The sequence below is a fragment of the Bufo bufo genome, chromosome 5, assembly GCF_905171765.1.
Source record: "Bufo bufo chromosome 5, aBufBuf1.1, whole genome shotgun sequence".
Taxonomy (NCBI): Eukaryota; Metazoa; Chordata; class Amphibia; order Anura; family Bufonidae; genus Bufo; species Bufo bufo.
In genome coordinates this window covers 251,099,957-251,117,793 of record NC_053393.1, presented here as the reverse complement: position 1 = coordinate 251,117,793, position 17,837 = coordinate 251,099,957, and the positions used below count along the sequence as shown (strand labels likewise).

Below are 17,837 nucleotides of genomic sequence, written 5' to 3'. Positions count from 1 at the left end.
TAAAGCTCCATTCAGATGTCCGCATGATTTTTACGGATCCACTGATAGATGGATCGGATCCGCAAAACACATACAGGCGTCTCCCTGGAGCCTTCCAGGGGGGGGTGATCACCCCATATAGACTCCCTGATCACCCCCATGTCATTGATCACCCCCCCCTGTCATTGATCACCCCCCTGTCAGGCTGCATTCAGATGTCCGTATGATTTTTACGGATCCACGGATACATGGATCGGATCCGCAAAACACATACGGACATCTGAATGGAGCCTTACAGGGGGGTGATCAATGACAGGGGGGTGATCACCCCATATAGACTCTCTGATCACCCGCCTGTCATTGATCACCCCCCCTGTCATTGATCACCCCTCTGTAAGGCTCCATTCAGACATTTTTTTGGCCCAAGTTAGCGGAATTATTTTTTTTTTTTCTTACAAAGTCTCATATTCCACTAACTTGTGTCAAAAAATAAAATCTCACATGAACTCACCATACCCCTCACGGAATCCAAATGCGTAAAATTTTTTAGACATTTATATTCCAGACTTCTTCTCATGCTTTAGGGCCCCTAGAATGCCAGGGCAGTATAAATACCCCACATGTGACCCCATTTCGGAAAGAAGACACCCCCAGGTATTCCGTGAGGGGCATATTGAGTCCATGAAAGATTGAAATTTTTGTCCCAAGTTAGCGGAAAGGGAGACTTTGTGAGAAAAAAAGAAAAAATATCAATTTCCGCTAACTTGTGCCAAAAAAAAAAATTTCTATGAACTCGCCATGCCCCTCATTGAATACCTTGGGGTGTCTTCTTTCCAAAATGGGGTCACATGTGGGGTATTTATACTGCCCTGGCAGTCTGGTATCCAAATGTCTAAAAATGCCCTCCTAAAAGGAATTTGGGCACCTTTGCGCATCTAGGCTGCAAAAAAGTGTCACACATGTGGTATCTCCGTACTCAGGAGAAGTTGGGGAATGTGTTTTGGGGTGTCATTTTACATATACCCATGCTGGGTGAGAGAAATATCTTGGTCAAATGCCAACTTTGTATAAAAAAATTGGAAAAGGTGTCTTTTGCCAAGATATTTCTCTCACCCAGCATGGGTATATGTAAAATGACACCCCAAAACACATTCCCCAACTTCTCCTGAATACGGCGATACCACATGTGTGACACTTTTTTGCAGCCTAGGTGGGCAAAGGGGCCCACATTCCAAAGAGCACCTTTAGGATTTCACAGTTCATTTACCTACTTACCACACATTAGGGCCCCTGGAAAATGCCAGGGCAGTATAACTACCCCACAAGTGACCCAATTTTGGAAAGAAGACACCCCAAGGTATTCCGTGAGGGGCATGGCGAGTTCCTAGAATTTTTTATTTTTTGTCACAAGTTAGTGGAAAATGATGATTTTTTCTTTCTTACAAAGTCTCATATTCCACTAACTTGTGACAAAAAATAAAAAATTCTAGGAACTCGCCATGCCCCTCACGGAATACCTTGGGGTGTCTTCTTTCCAAAATGGGGTCACTTGTGGGGTAGTTATACTGCCCTGGCATTCTAGGGGCCCAAATGTGTGGTAAGGAGTTTGAAATCAAATTCTGTAAAAAATGACCAGTGAAATCCGAAAGGTGCTCTTTGGAATATGGGCCCCTTTGCCCACCTAGGCTGCAAAAAAGTGTCACACATCTGGTATCTCCGTATTCAGGAGAAGTTGGGGAATGTGTTTTGGGGTGTCATTTTACATATACCCATGCTGGGTGAGAGAAATATCTTGGCAAAAGACAACTTTTACCATTTTTTTATACAAAGTTGGCATTTGACCAAGATATTTATCTCACCCAGCATGGGTATATGTAAAATGACACCCCAAAACACATTCCCCAACTTCTCCTGAATACGGAGATACCACATGTGTGACACTTTTTTGCAGCCTAGGTGGGCAAAGGGGCCCATATTCCAAAGAGCACCTTTCGGATTTCACTGGTCATTTTTTACAGAATTTGATTTCAAACTCCTTACCACACATTTGGGCCCCTAGAATGCCAGGGCAGTATAACTACCCCACAAGTGACCCCATTTTGGAAAGAAGACACCCCAAGGTATTCCGTGAGGGGCATGGCGAGTTCCTAGAATTTTTTATTTTTTGTCACAAGTTAGTGGAATATGAGACTTTGTAAGAAAAAAAAGAAAAAAAAATCATCATTTTCCACTAACTTGTGACAAAAAATAAAAAATTCTAGGAACTCGCCATGCCCCTCACGGAATACCTTGGGGTGTCTTCTTTCCAAAATGGGGTCACTTGTGGGGTAGTTATACTGCCCTGGCATTCTAGGGGCCCAAATGTGTGGTAAGGAGTTTGAAATCAAATTCTGTAAAAAATGACCAGTGAAATCCGAAAGGTGCTCTTTGGAATATGGGCCCCTTTGCCCACCTAGGCTGTAAAAAAGTGTCACACATGTGGTATCTCCGTATTCAGGAGAAGTTGGGGAATGTGTTTTGGGGTGTCATTTTACATATACCCATGCTGGGTGTAACAGTCCTACAGGCTCACCTGAGTCAGAGGACCGCTGGCTGGAGGTAGGAGTGGAGCCCAGTGGCAAGGACTGCAGGCAGGTAGTAAGCGTGGTCAGACAATCCGGATGGCAACGGTGGTAGCAGTTCAGTAGGTAGGGATAAGGCAGAAGAGTAGTCGGTAGGCAGGCGGTGGGTCAGGGCAGGCGGCAGTAAGCGTGGTCAGACAATCCGGATGGCAACGGTGGTAGCAGTTCAGTAGGTAGGGATAAGGCAGAAGAGTAGTCGGTAGGCAATTCCTGGTCAGCAGTGGACTTCCAGCAGTAGCAGGAGCAACAGATGAGGAGAAGCTTGATCAAGGCTCAGGAGCTCAATAATCAGCAAACTGGAGTGCAAGGGGCTGGACTATATAGGGAAGTACCAGGTGTGGGGAATCAAGGGTAATGAGCAAGGCTAGGCAAGACTGAGGTTAACTAATAGGCTTCAGGGAGGAATGTCCAGAGAGGACGGTAGCCTAGTAAGCAGGGCTACCGCCTGGGATGTGGCTGGTCACGGGTTCGAATCCCGACAGTACTTCCCCCCCTTCCAAGGTGACCTCCGGGCACCGCAGGGGCAGGCTTACCGGGGTGCCGTTGGTGGAACTCTTTTACCAGTCTGGGGGCGTGGACATTTTCTTCTCGCTCCCAGGAGTTATCCTCGGGAGGGTAACCCTCCCACCCAATTAGGTATTGTAGTCTTCCCCGGTGGATCCTGGAGTCGAGAATCTTTGCGACAACGTATTCTTCTTCACCCTGTACCCTCACAGGTGGTGGAGGGGGCGAGTGGCGGCCTGTGAAGGTGTTCTCCACGTATGGCTTGAGGAGAGAGCAATGGAAGACAGGGTGCACCCTAATGGAGTCCGGGAGGTCGAGCCGGAACGTGACCTCGTTGATTTGTGCGGTGATCCGGAACGGACCCATGTATCTTTGGGCAAATTTTTTGGAGGGGACCTTCAATCTGAGGTTCCTGGTGGACAGCCACACCTTGTCTCCCACATGGAAGCCCGGGGTGGGTTTGCGACGTCTGTCTGCTCCCTGTTTAAAGCGCCTCTGGGCAAGCTGGAGGTTGTCTATAATGTTCTCTTGTGCCTCCTGTAGGGTTGTTAGGCGTTCGGCCACTGCTGGGAGGGTGGAGGCAACGGGTAGGTGGGGAATGAACACCGGGTGCGAGCCTGTGTTAGCAAAGAAGGGGCTGTGCTTGGTTGAGCTGTGCTCAGCATTGTTGTAGGCGAACTCGGCCGTGGGGAGATGATCAAGCCAGTCATCCTGCAGGTGGGAGCTGAATCAGCGTAGGTATTGCTCTAGGGTCTGATTAGTTCTCTCCGTCTGCCCGTTTGACTGAGGGTGGAAAGCAGAGGACAGGTTCACTTTAACCCCGAGCGCCAGGCAGAAGTTCTTCCAGAACTTTGAGGCAAATTGTACGCCTCGGTCGGAGACCACGTCGTCCGGGATCCCATGCAGCCTGAAGACCTCTCTGAGAATAAGATCGGCCGTCTGTTTGGCTGTGGGTAGGCCTTTGTAGGGGATGAAATGGGCCATCTTGGTGAGACGGTCGACCACGACCAGGATGGTGTTCATCCCTTTTGAAGGAGGAAGGTCTACCACAAAGTCCATGGAGATCGAGCCCCAGGGGTGGGAGGGAATCGGGAGGGGTTGTAACAGACCCACGGGAGAGGAACGAGGAGTCTTATTGCGGGCACAGACCGTGCACAAGGAGATGTACCTCTTGATGTCCTCCTTGTATGTTGGCCACCAGAAGGAGCGGGAGAGAAGCTCCTGGGTCTTTTTTTGTGCCAAAATGGCCGGCCACCTTGGAGTCATGGTTGAGTTTGAGCACTTCGAGCCGTGCGATTTCTGGTACATATAGTTGTAGGTCCTGATGAAACCAATGACCGTTCTTAAACGTAAGGCTGACATTGTCTGTGGGGTGGGAGAGGAAGGGGTCATTTTCATATCCTTCTTTGATTGTGCCCAGGAGTTCTTTAGAGTAGGTGGCCCCTACGACCCTTCTCTCGGGTAAGATGTTATTTTGGCCCTTGTTACTCTGTGAGGGCTCGGAAAACATTCTGGAGAGGGCGTCAGCCTTGCCGTTTTTTGATCCAGGGCGATAGGTGATGAGATAGTTGAAGCGGGAAAAGAATAGGCTCCATCTGGCCTGTCTGGCTGAGAGTCTCTTAGCGCTGCGGATGAACTCGAGGTTCTTGTGGTCAGTTAGTACGATTATGGGGTTGGTGGCTCCCTCCAGCAGGTGTCTCCACTCGGAGAAGGCATCCTTGATCGCCAGTAGTTCTTTGTTACCGATGTCATAGTTCTTCTCGGAGGGGGACATCTGGCGGGAGAAATATGCGCACGGGTGTAATAGCATCCTCTCCCCTGTCCGTTGTGACAAAACTGCCCCCACCGCAGAGTCTGATGCATCCACTTCGACTGTAAATGGGAGCTCGGGGTTCGGGTGGATTAGGATTGGGGCAGAAGTGAAGAGGAGTTTCAACTTGGTGAAGGCCTCCTGGGCCTCGGGTGTCCAGGAGAAGGGGACTGCCTTCTTGGTGAGTTGGGTGATTGGTGCTCTGACCTTGGAGAAGTTCCGGATAAACTTCCGATAGAAGTTGGCGAAGCCAATGAATCTTTGTATCTCCTTCTCGTTTTTCGGAACGGGCCAGTTCATCACAGCTTGGACCTTCCCCGGGTCCATACTTAGGCCCGCTGGGGAGATGATGTATCCGAGGAACTGAGTGGTGGTTCGCTCAAACTCGCATTTCTCTAGCTTAATATAGAGAGAGTTCTGTCTGAGCCTCTGCAGTACCCTGCGGACGTGTTCGCGGTGCTGCTCGAGGTCTTCAGAGAAGATCAAGATGTCGTCCAGGTAAACAACTACAAACAGATCCAGCATGTCCCTGAGGACGTCGTTAATGAAGTGCTGGAAGGTGGCGGGAGCATTGCAGAGTCCGAAAGGCATGACCAGGTACTCGAAATGACCATAACGTGTCCGGAAGGCGTTCTTCCATTCGTCCCCAGGGCGGATTCGGACGAGGTTGTAGGCCCCTCGAAGGTCGAGTTTGGTGAAGATCTTCGCTTCCCGGAGTCTCTCAAGGAGTTCGGAAATCAGTGGGAGCGGGTACCGGTTTTTTACGGTTATGTCATTAAGCTTTCTGTAGTCTATGCAGGGACGCAGGGAGGAGTCTTTTTTCTCTACGAAGAAAAAGGGGGCTCCCGCGGGGGAGGTGGAGGGCCGGATGAACCCCTTCCTCAGGTCCTCGTCCAGGTACTCTTTCAGAGCCTTGTGTTCAGGCTCTGAGAGGGAGTAGATACTGCCAAAGGGTATTTCGGCCCCGGGCAACAGTTCTATAGGGCAGTCGTAGGGTCGGTGTGGTGGCAGCTTGTCTGCGTTTTTCTTGTCGCAGACATCCTGGAACTCGCTGTATTGAGGGGGTAGCAGATCCTTGACGGATAGCTTTGAGATGGTGGTGTCTTCGGGTGGAAGGACGGGTCTGTGGGAGCAATTTAGCGAGCAGAACTCGGACGGGAATCGTATGCAGCGGGTTTCCCAGTCTACCGAGGGGTTGTGGGTGGCCAACCAAGGGATGCCCAAGATCACCGGGAACTTCGGGGAAGCGATCAGCGAGAAGTGGATCTTTTCGCGGTGATCGGGTTCTATGAGGAGTTGTAGTTCGGTGGTCTCGTGAGTGGCCGGCCCCGAGGAGAGTGGGGATCCGTCGACGGTTTCCAGGTCAACGGGGGCTGCCTTGATTGTCAGTGGAATCTTCTTTTCGCGGGCGAAGGTTAAGTCCATGAAGTTGCCTCCCGCCCCGGAGTCTAACATCGCTGAACAGGGGAGTTGTCGCCCCTCAATGTCGATGAGGATGGGAATGATGAAATGGGATCCATGAGCCGCCGTATTGTTATTTTCCGGGGCTGCTGACGGGGTTGGAGTCTGTGGTTGCTCCTTTAGTTCCGTGACGGCAATAGTCTTTCGGATCTTATGAGGACATTTGATGGCAAAATGACCCGGCTCCCCACAGTAGAGGCAGAGGTTTTCGGCCAGCCGTCTCTCCTTCTCAGCTGTAGATAGAGACCTACGTAGAGCGTCGACCTGCATAGGTTCAGTTGCTGATTGGGGGTCGCGCTGGGCGTTGGAAGAGAAGGAGTAAGTGGGTCTGTGGTCCGAGGACCAGAGTCTTTCTCTCTTCCTCTCGGAGAGTCTTTGATCTATCCGGATGCATAACTGAATGAAGTCATCCAGAACGTCCGGGGCCTCAACTCTGGCGAGTTCGTCCTTTATTAATTCTGACAGGCCTCGCCGGAATTGGCTCCTCTGTGCCGCTGGGTTCCAGGTGGTGTCCGTGACCCAACGGCGAAACTCGGCGGTGTATTCGGCGACGGAGCGTCTCCCTTGCCGCAGACCATGTAGTCGCGCCTCAGCTGTCGCACAGCGGTTGGGGTCGTCGAAGACTTGGCTCATGGCGGTGATGAAGTTGCTTAGGTCGTCCAGGAGCTGACTGTTAGTCTCCACGTAAGGTGATGCCCATGCTAATGCTTCTTCCGTCAGGAGATTGACCATGAATAGCACCTTCTTTTTCTCGGTGGTGAAGGGGGCCGGGTACATCTGAAAATAGATGCGGCATTGGTTTAGAAACCCCCGATACTGGCGTCTGTCGCCGCCGAATCTTGATGGGAGTGGCATGCGGGTGTCTGCGGCCGCGCCGCGGACGTCCAGGTGTTGCCTCTGTAGTTCAATAATCTCCCTTTGCTGGCTTTGGACTACGCCTTGGAGCTGGGCAAATTTCTCCTGATATGTAGTACCAAATTCTTGAAGTTCGGAGACCTGCTTACGCAAAGTGGCCATTGCGGACTCCATAGTGTGGCTGATTATTCTGTAACAGTCCTACAGGCTCACCTGAGTCAGAGGACCGCTGGCTGGAGGTAGGAGTGGAGCCCAGTGGCAAGGACCGCAGGCAGGTACAGTAGGTGAACCCGATTTTGTGTCAATCTCGCCGTATTTCTCGGCGAGATTGAGCACATACGAGCCCCATCGCGGGAGCCAGCGCCGAGCTGGCTTGCCGCGATGGAGAGCAAGCGCGTCATAGAAGAGGCGGGAGATCCGACTTGGATTCCCGCCAATTCTACACGTGTGCGGCGTTTGTTATGAATCCTGAGGGGGAAGTCCCCGCCGGATTTTAAATAAAAATCCGGCCTGGGTCCCGCCCTCAGGAGCATACCGGGCCCTTAGGTCTGTTATGGGTTGTAAGGAGAGCCCCCCCTACGCCGAAAAAAACGGCGTAGGGGGTCCCCCTACAATCCATACCAGACCCGTATCCAAAGCACGCTACCCGGCCAGCCAGGAAGGGAGTGGGGACGAGCGAGCGCCCCCCCCCCCTCCTGAGCCGTACCAGGCTGCATGCCCTCAACATGGGGGGTTGGGTGCTCTGGGGCAGGGGGCGCACTGCGGCCCCCCCACCTCAGAGCACCCTGTCCCCATGTTGATGAGGACAGGGCCCCTTCCCGACAACCCTGGCCGTTGGTTGTCGGGGTATGCGGGCGGGAGGCTTAACGGAATCTGGGAGCCCCCTTTAATAAGGGGGGCCCCCAGATACCGGCCCCCCACCCTAAGTGAATGAGTATGGGGTACATCGTACCCCTACCCATTCACCTGCAAGAAAAGTGGTAAAAACACAAATAAACCACACAGTGTATTAAAATATTTTATTTTTCTGCTCCGGAGGCCGCCCCCTGTCTTCTTTATTAGCTCTTTTACCAGGGGGGGCTCTTCTTCTTCCGATATCCCGACGGGTCTTCTCCGCTATCCGGGGGGGGTCTTCTCAACTCTCCGGGGTTCTCCTTCTGTCTTCTCCTTCTGTCTTGTTGTCTCCTTCTGTCTTCTGTCTCCGGGGGGGGCTCTTCTTCTTCCGATATCCCGACGGGTCTTCTCCGCTATCCGGGGGGGTCTTCTCAACTCTCCGGGGTTCTCCTTCTGTCTTCTCCTTCTGTCTTGTTGTCTCCTTCTGTCTTCTGTCTCCGGGGGGGGCTCTTCTTCTTCCGATATCCCGACGGGTCTTCTCCGCTATCCGGGGGGGTCTTCTCAACTCTCCGGGGTTCTCCTTCTGTCTTCTCCTTCTGTCTTGTTGTCTCCTTCTGTCTTCTGTCTCCGGGGGGGGCTCTTCTTCTTCCGATATCCCGACGGGTCTTCTCCGCTATCCGGGGGGGTCTTCTCAACTCTTCGGGGTTCTCCTTCTGTCTTCTCCTTCTGTTCTTCTTCTGTCTTCTCCTTCCTTCTTGTTGTCTCGGCGCACCCCGGTTCTTCGTCTCGCGAGACTCGGCGCACCCCGATTCTTCTCTCTGTTGTTGACTCGGCGCACCCCGGTTCTTCGTCTCGCGAGACTCGGCGCACCCCGATTCTTCGTCTCGCGAGATGAAGAACCGGGGTGCGCCGAGTCAACAACAGAGAGAAGAATCGGGGTGCGCCGAGACAACAAGAAGGAAGGAGAAGACAGAAGAAGAACAGAAGGAGAAGACAGAAGGAGAACCCCGAAGAGTTGAGAAGACCCCCCCGGATAGCGGAGAAGACCCGTCGGGATATCGGAAGAAGAAGAGCCCCCCCCCGGAGACAGAAGACAGAAGGAGACAACAAGACAGAAGGAGAAGACAGAAGGAGAACCCCGGAGAGTTGAGAAGACCCCCCGGATAGCGGAGAAGACCCGTCGGGATATCGGAAGAAGAAGAGCCCCCCCTGGTAAAAGAGCTAATAAAGAAGACAGGGGGCGGCCTCCGGAGCAGAAAAATAAAATATTTTAATACACTGTGTGGTTTATTTGTGTTTTTACCACTTTTCTTGCAGGTGAATGGGTAGGGGTACGATGTACCCCATACTCATTCACTTAGGGTGGGGGGCCGGTATCTGGGGGCCCCCCTTATTAAAGGGGGCTCCCAGATTCCGTTAAGCCTCCCGCCCGCATACCCCGACAACCAACGGCCAGGGTTGTCGGGAAGGGGCCCTGTCCTCATCAACATGGGGACAGGGTGCTCTGAGGTGGGGGGGCCGCAGTGCGCCCCCTGCCCCAGAGCACCCAACCCCCCATGTTGAGGGCATGCAGCCTGGTACGGCTCAGGAGGGGGGGGGGGGGGCGCTCGCTCGTCCCCACTCCCTTCCTGGCTGGCCGGGTAGCGTGCTTTGGATACGGGTCTGGTATGGATTGTAGGGGGACCCCCTACGCCGTTTTTTTCGGCGTAGGGGGGGCTCTCCTTACAACCCATAACAGACCTAAGGGCCCGGTATGCTCCTGAGGGCGGGACCCAGGCCGGATTTTTATTTAAAATCCGGCGGGGACTTCCCCCTCAGGATTCATAACAAACGCCGCACACGTGTAGAATTGGCGGGAATCCAAGTCGGATCTCCCGCCTCTTCTATGACGCGCTTGCTGGGATGTGCTGTCGCTATCCCAGTGAGTGCGAGATCTCGGCACCACGTCGCCGAGTATCAGCGCGACGCTGTCGTGCTGAAAACACAATGTCACAAACACCTACTGTAGTAAGCGTGATCAGACAATCCGGATGGCAACGGTGGTAGCAGTTCAGTAGGTAGGGATAAGGCAGAAGAGTAGTCGGTAGGCAGGCGGTGGGTCAGGGCAGGCGGCAGTAAGCGTGGTCAGACAATCCGGATGGCAACGGTGGTAGCAGTTCAGTAGGTAGGGATAAGGCAGAAGAGTAGTCGGTAGGCAATTCCTGGTCAGCAGTGGACTTCCAGCAGTAGCAGGAGCAACAGATGAGGAGAAGCTTGATCAAGGCTCAGGAGCTCAATAATCAGCAAACTGGAGTGCAAGGGGCTGGACTATATAGGGAAGTACCAGGTGTGGGGAATCAAGGGTAATGAGCAAGGCTAGGCAAGACTGAGGTTAACTAATAGGCTTCAGGGAGGAATGTCCAGAGAGGACGGTAGCCTAGTAAGCAGGGCTACCGCCTGGGATGTGGCTGGTCACGGGTTCGAATCCCGACACTGGGTGAGATAAATATCTTGGTCAAATGCCAACTTTGTATAAAAAAATGGTAAAAGTTGTCTTTTGCCAAGATATTTCTCTCACCCAGCATGGGTATATGTAAAATGACACCCCAAAACACATTCCCCAACTTCTCCTGAATACGGAGATACCAGATGTATGACACTTTTTTGCAGCCTAGGTGTGCAAAGGGGCCCATATTCCAAAGAGCACCTTTCGGATTTCACTGGCCATTTTTTACAGAATTTGATTTCAAACTCCTTACCACACATTTGGGCCCCTAGAATGCCAGGGCAGTATAACTACCCCACAAGTGACCCCATTTTGGAAAGAAGACACCCCAAGGTATTCCGTGAGGGGCATGGCGAGTTCCTAGAATTTTTTATTTTTTGTCACAAGTTAGTGGAATATGAGACTTTGTAAGAAAAAATAAATAAAAATCATCATTTTCCGCTAACTTGTGACAAAAAATAAAAAGTTCTATGAACTCACTATGCCCATCAGCGAATACCTTAGGGTGTCTACTTTCCGAAATGGGGTCATTTGTGGGGTGTTTGTACTGTCTGGGCATTGTAGAACCTCAGGAAACATGACAGGTGCTCAGAAAGTCAGAGCTGCTGCAAAAAGCGGAAATTCACATTTTTGTACCATAGTTTGTAAACGCTATAACTTTAACCCAAACCATTTTTTTTTTTACCCAAACATTTTTTTTTTTATCAAAGACATGTAGAACAATAAATTTAGAGCAAAATTTATATATGGATCTCGTTTTTTTTGCAAAATTTTACAACTGAAAGTGAAAAATGTCATTTTTTTGCAAAAAAATCGTTAAATTTCGATTAATAACAAAAAAAGTAAAAATGTCAGCAGCAATAAAATACCACCAAATGAAAGCTCTATTAGTGAGAAGAAAAGGAGGTAAAATTCATTTGGGTGGTAAGTTGCATGACCGAGCAATAAACGGTGAAAGTAGTGTAGGTCAGAAGTGTAAAAAGTGGCCTGGTCTTTCAGGGTGTTTAAGCACTGGGGGCTGAGGTGGTTAATGCTCACTATAATACAGCGCGTCATCGGGGGGCCCCAGCGGATGAACTGGGTTGAAAAAAAAAATCAGTGGGGGCCGCCCTACAAGGTAATACCATAATTAGCTTAACTGATGAAAGGTCCTCTTTAAGGCAGCCAGCAAAGCAAAATTGCCATGCCTAGGTGGCTGGTCGTTTTAGGACAAAATAAAAGGAATTTTAATCCATCTCACACCGTGTTCCCTAATGCTTTTGAACTCCTCCCCTCTGCTCTTGAGTTACAACTAGAACAGTCACCTGGATGGATGATGACACAGCTGTAGGGGGACGTTCAGTTCAGTGATCACAGGTCATTTCACAGTATAGGACTTCCCACACAACACTTGGATTGTGGTTTCAAACTCCTTTCTTTGATCATATGCTAATATGACCAGCCACCTCAGTATGTTTTAACACCTCACCTATGTGGCACTTTTGGCATCTTTAAGGTGTCAAAACTGCTGACAAACTCTCTAAGTTCCATCTGGAACAGAAGGTCTTTTGGCTCAAGTCAAGGGAAGTAATCTGTGTATAAACAGCCTGCAAAAAGAATACTAATCCATTCCCATGCATGACATAACAACAGCAGAAGAGCTATTCGTTTCCAACTTCATGTTACCTAGCATAATACAAGGTTTGTTCCTGTGTTTTTGAGTATCACAAAATTTCTGATCGTAGTCATACAGGATTTCAAATCTTTTTTCACTGTTGGGGAACAACTGAAGTTGTGTAAGCACCATAATTATCACGCAGCTTCATAGTCCTAGCATGAGTGTCTTGCTGCTATGTACATTTTATATTTTCTCTTTTGTTTACTTTATACAGTATGGTATTTATGCTGCATATATTATAGATACTGCATATAATGTTAAATATGAATTTTTCTGCAGATTTTACTCTTGGAGCCAAAGATGCATCTGGACCATTTCCTTTTGAATCAGCCCAATGGCTCACTTGTCATGCATTTATTACAAAGCTGTCTATTTATAATATATTGTACAAGACCCTGCTTGTCCCTCTTCACCATTGTAAGTAGGTGGTATGTGATGTACAGCCTAGGTTCTTTACTTGTTCTTTACTTGTGGTATATGTATCCCAGGGGTACACACCATGGAGGGAATTTATTATGAGGGTAATATTTGAAGTCAGCTTTGCAGTATTCTGCTTTGGCGTATTTTGCACCAAATGTATCAAATATCGCATGGTGTTTTGTTAAATTTATTGCGTCTTTAAATCTAACACTTTTCTCTAAAGATGATACTCCAGTTTTCATACACTACCCTTGTTCTGGAGTGAGTTTGAAACTTTTTTGTGACTTTAAAAAGTCTCAGTGATAAACCTGGAGTGAAACTCATTAACTAACTAACCACACCCACTTTTCCACCAACTTTTCAAAACTGGAATTAGTGGTGTAAAAATGCAAAAAAAAAGTTGCAAAGTCACTGTTTTGTGACTTTTTAAAGCAAGATTTCTGGAGAGCAGGGCATGATGAATTCTCACTCATTTCTCTAGGCAGGCTCAGACTGGCCCACAGGGGTACAGGGGAATCCCCCGGTGGGCCCCTGAGGAAGGTGGGCCCCTAGCCCCCCATCCCCTGCACACTTAGCACATAACATTAGACTTGCTGCACTACATACACATATTCAGGGTACAGCTCCTCCACCAGCCGATGTTCACATAAAAATCTTGTTAGATTATTTATTATATTCAAATGTATCCGTACGGTGGGCCCCCAAAATACATTTTACTGGTGGGCCCCAGGTATCCCAGTCCGACACTGTCTCTAGGTCAGGGGTGCACAACCTTTTTTTGTCTGGGGGCCGCATTGTCACATCGATCTATTTCAAGGGGTCGAAAATAAAAAAAAATATTGATTGGCGCTCATCTGCCTATTACACAAGCCAGTGCAAAGTGACTGGGGAGGAGTGATCGCTGCCACAGTCATTCCGCCTTCATTTAGATTACACAGGGAGATGTGCTGCAGATAATCGTACATCTTTCATCTTGATAAAATATGCAAATCAGCCGACAAATGAGCAATTCCTTGTTTATCGACTGATCAGCTGCACGATTATACCGGCCAGATATAAGATATGAGCGCTCCTATGAACACTTGTTCCCAGTAATTGTCCCAAATATCATGCTGCAGCATAGCCCCTGAAACCGAAGAGTTATACTTACCTGCTCCCCACCGCTCCAGTCGTTCGCACTGCCCCCGCTGTTTACACCTGGCAGTGCATGGACATAGTCATACACCACTCCAGCCAATGACTGGCTTAGGCGGTGATGTGGCCACAAGCAGCGTGTCACTGCTGAAGCCAGTCATTGACTGGAGCCGTGCAAGTGACCATGTCCATGCACTGCTAGGTGTAAACAGCGCTGGAACCAGAAGATGGGGGCAGCGCAGAGGAGCAGAGTGGAGCAGGTAATTATGAATCTTCGATTTCAGAGGCCATGCTGCAGGAACTTGTTAAAAATTATTTTTACCAGAAAAATTGCGACATTTCCTTCCATCCTGCCTCCTAATTATAAATCAGCGTTTTCCTTCACTGCAGAGGGCAGAGCTCACTGGTTATTACCATCTCCTGTCAATCCAGTTATAGGCACCCTGCAGTAACCAGTAAGCACTTTATCTTGCTGGTGGGGAAGGCGCCTATTGGTTAACGCTTGAATGACCAGGCCCGAAAAGGCCTTAATGATCAGACACTTTTTTGTCATTTAGTTGTCATTTTGTTCACGTGAATGGGGCAGTAATGGTGACGGTTTTGATTGGTGTGGGTGTTTTTTCTTTTATGTATTTTTTTTTAACTTAATATATTTCTGCTACATAATATGTCCCCCAAGAGGTCATAAACAGACCTTGGGGACACTGTCACTTTTAAAAATTTTGCACTTTTTAATTTTTATTTTTTACTTCTATTTGAATTTTATTAATATTTTATAGTATTATTTTTTTATAATTTTATAATTTTTTATTTTTTTTTATAATTTTCTATAAATTTTTTTTATATATTTTTGCCACATAATATGTCCCCAAAGGGGTCATAAAAAGACTGCTATGGGACAGTGAACACTTTTATTTAGCACTTTTTCCTTTTTATTGTATTTATTTTTTAAATAATGTTCTATTTTTTTGTGCCACATAATATTTTATTTGTCTTTTCTTTTATCTATATTTTATTATATTTTTATTTAGTTTTCAAATTTTTTTAAAAATAATTTTTTTAACTTTTTTTAAATATATTTTTACCACATAATTTGTCTCCCTTTGGAGCCCCAGTTACAGGGAAACCAGCCTGCTGCGGGGGCTTTGTACCAGGGCAGCGCTCCTCTGTTCCCGAGACACCCAGCGATTACGTGATCGCCGGGTCCACACTGCAGAGCGCTCATAGAGGAGAAGGCAGAAGCGCTAATAAAGCGCTTCTGTCTTCTCCTCGGCTTCCCCACTCTCACTAATACCCTTTTCCGCTTTTGCTACAGTGAAGAAGCAAAACCTGTGATCCATCTGCTGTGCGGCTCTCTGTGCAGAAACACAGCTTATTGCAGGATCAGCTGTGTTTCTGCCCAGCAGGGCGGGGGGCCGCAAACCATGGCTCTGGGGGCTGCAGGTTGTGCACCCCTGCTCTAGGTGTACCTGCTCTGTCTTTATGCTGTGCATTAAATATGCAGCACAGTGCAGGAATAGCCTTTGAGTACTTACAATGCATTTGAAAAGTCTTTTTTAACATTTTTTTATTTTGCACTCTTGTGCTATAATTTTTAAAAATTCAAATTTTCGCCCACATCATTCTGCACTCAATACTCCATAATGAATTTAGTTGACTGGATTTGATTTTGGAAAGGTACACCCCTGTTTATATAAGGTCTCACAGCTGATAATGCATATCAGAGCAAAAAAACGAGCCATGAAGAGGAAAGAACTGCTTGTACAGCTCAGAGACAGGATGTGGAGGCACAGATCTGGAAAAGAGTACAAAAAATATCCGCTGAACTGAGAGTCCCAAGGTCACAGTGCGTTTCATAATTCTTAAATGGAATAAGTTTGGAACAAACAGGACTGCGACAAAAAAGATTCTCTGGTCTTATGAAACCAAGATTGAACTTTATGGCCTTAAATCTAAGCATCATGTCTGGAGGAAACCAGACACTGCTCATCACCTGCCCAGTACCATACCTACAGTGAAGCAGGCTGGTGGCAGCATCATGCTGTGTAGGTGTTTTTCAGCGGCTGAGACAGGGAGACTGGTCAGGCTTGAGGGAATGCTGAATGAGATCTTCTTTTTTCTTTTCAAAATAATCTTGAATTTTATTAAACAAACAGGAAATGCATAATTACAGGGTTACACAGGCATTCAGATAATAATAATAAAATACTCCAGTACATAGGTATAACTGAACTGGTTAAGAAATCGTACACACATTATATCCCAATAAGATACATATTACAGTACACAAGAAGAGACCAAGTTCAATTTATCGTTACTTGAGTGTATATAGAAGACCAATTAAAACCTGATCCAGGGTGCTCTAGACTTCAGACCGAGCTGAAGGTTCACTTTCAAACAAGATAGTGACCCTAAGCACACAGCAAAGACAACACAGGAATGGCTTAGAGACAACTCATGAATGTACTTGAGTGACCCAGCCAGAGCACTGTGGCAGGGAACGGCAACTTCCAGCACTCCAGCTGTGGTGAATCTTCAACTCCCAGCATGCTCCATTTACTTCTATTGGTGTTCTGACATCAGTCAAGCAAGAGTGCATGCTGGGAGTGGTAATTTCACCACAGCTGGAGTGCTGGAGGTTGCTGATCCCTGCAATAGAACATCTCTGAAAATATCTTCCACTGACGGTCCCCATCCATCATGATAGAGCTTGAGGGCATCTTCATGGAAGAACGTCAGAGAATTCCCAAATCTAGGTGTTCAAACCTTGTGGCATCATACCTAAGAAGGCTGGATCGCTGCCAAAGGTACTTCAACTAAGTACCGAGTAAAGGGTCTGAATAGTTACATCAATGCTATATATTTTTTTTTTTTTATAAATTAGCAAAGATTTTGAACATTCTGTTTTCACTTTCTCATTATGGGATATTGAATTCAGATTTGATGGGGGAAAACTAGAATTTTTTTTATTATTGTAGGCAACACAAGACCACATCATAACAAATTGTGAAAATAGTGAATGGGTCTGAAGACTTTCCAACTGATGTGATTTTTAAGTTTTACTAGCGGATACGTGTATTAAAAATACTGAGACACACTGACCTGTCGCAAGGAATGATAGCACAACTAGTACTAGCTTACAATATAGAGAAAAATTTGAAATTGTATTTGAATTAAATTCTCAGAAGAGGCCAGTGTAATAATTTTTACTTAAATTTGTCACTAGTGAATTTTTTTGTGCCAATGTTTCGTATTGGAATAATGATTAATTTTAACCTAAAAGTTTAAAATTGACAAAGGTTTTTTTTTTCTTTAGGCAAAAAGCAGCTTTCTAGAAGCTTGCCATATGAAACAATTAGCCTTCTAAAAGAAGTGACTGATACATCCCTCCATAAAGATTTTTCAACTATAATGGACTAATTACTGCAATATTTATAAAGATACAATTTTTTTTTACTGTTTTGAACCTAAATGGATTTTGAAGCAAATGTGTAAATAAAGTTTTTGTCTCTTGATATGTCCTTATTTTGTTTTTTAAGAATGTGTGTTTAGAAACAGTTCATGGTGTGTTATTTGAGGCCTTGCAGAGCAAGGCAATAAACATTTTTTATATAAAGGTAGTGTTATTAAACCGGTGTAAAACCTCAATGTACAAATCAATACACAGGTCAAAATACACAAAAATGTAAAACTCTTATAAAATCAATTGTTAAATATATTTCACTGGTTACCTACAGGGGTGCACCACCAATGAGGCCAGGTGAGGCAACTGCCTCAGGCAGCACGAGGTAGGGGCAAGAGGGGGGCAGCAGAAGAGCTTCGGGCAATTAGCGCTTTCATTGTGGAAACACTCATTTCTACATATTCAACTGCATTGCTGTAATCAGGACAGTAATACAGTTGAATGCTGCGACAGGGAACAGGAGCGATGTCTCCCTGGCCCACTGTTTCCTGTAGTAGGCTTTAGTCCTAGTTCCTGTAGCCTATCAGATGCCGGTGTCATTATCGCGCTAACTGAGCCAGGCTGCATAGAGCTCAAGGCACAGAATGTAGGTAAATATTTGAGTTTATTATTTT

The 17,837-nt window shown here is 47.3% G+C and overlaps 1 protein-coding gene across 2 annotated transcripts in view; it reads left to right on the top strand.

Moving 5' to 3' along the window:
• TERT (telomerase reverse transcriptase) overlaps positions 1-17,218 on the top strand; it is a 153,529-nt gene extending 136,311 nt beyond the window's left edge. For both annotated transcript variants that reach the window (XM_040432958.1, XM_040432957.1), the window contains 2 exons: positions 12,486-12,623; positions 17,077-17,218. In XM_040432958.1, the coding sequence (XP_040288892.1) occupies positions 12,486-12,623; positions 17,077-17,180 (242 nt within the window). In that variant the 3' untranslated portion in view covers positions 17,181-17,218. The remainder of the gene's footprint in view (positions 1-12,485; positions 12,624-17,076) is intronic.
• Positions 17,219-17,837: the final 619 nt, after the last annotated feature.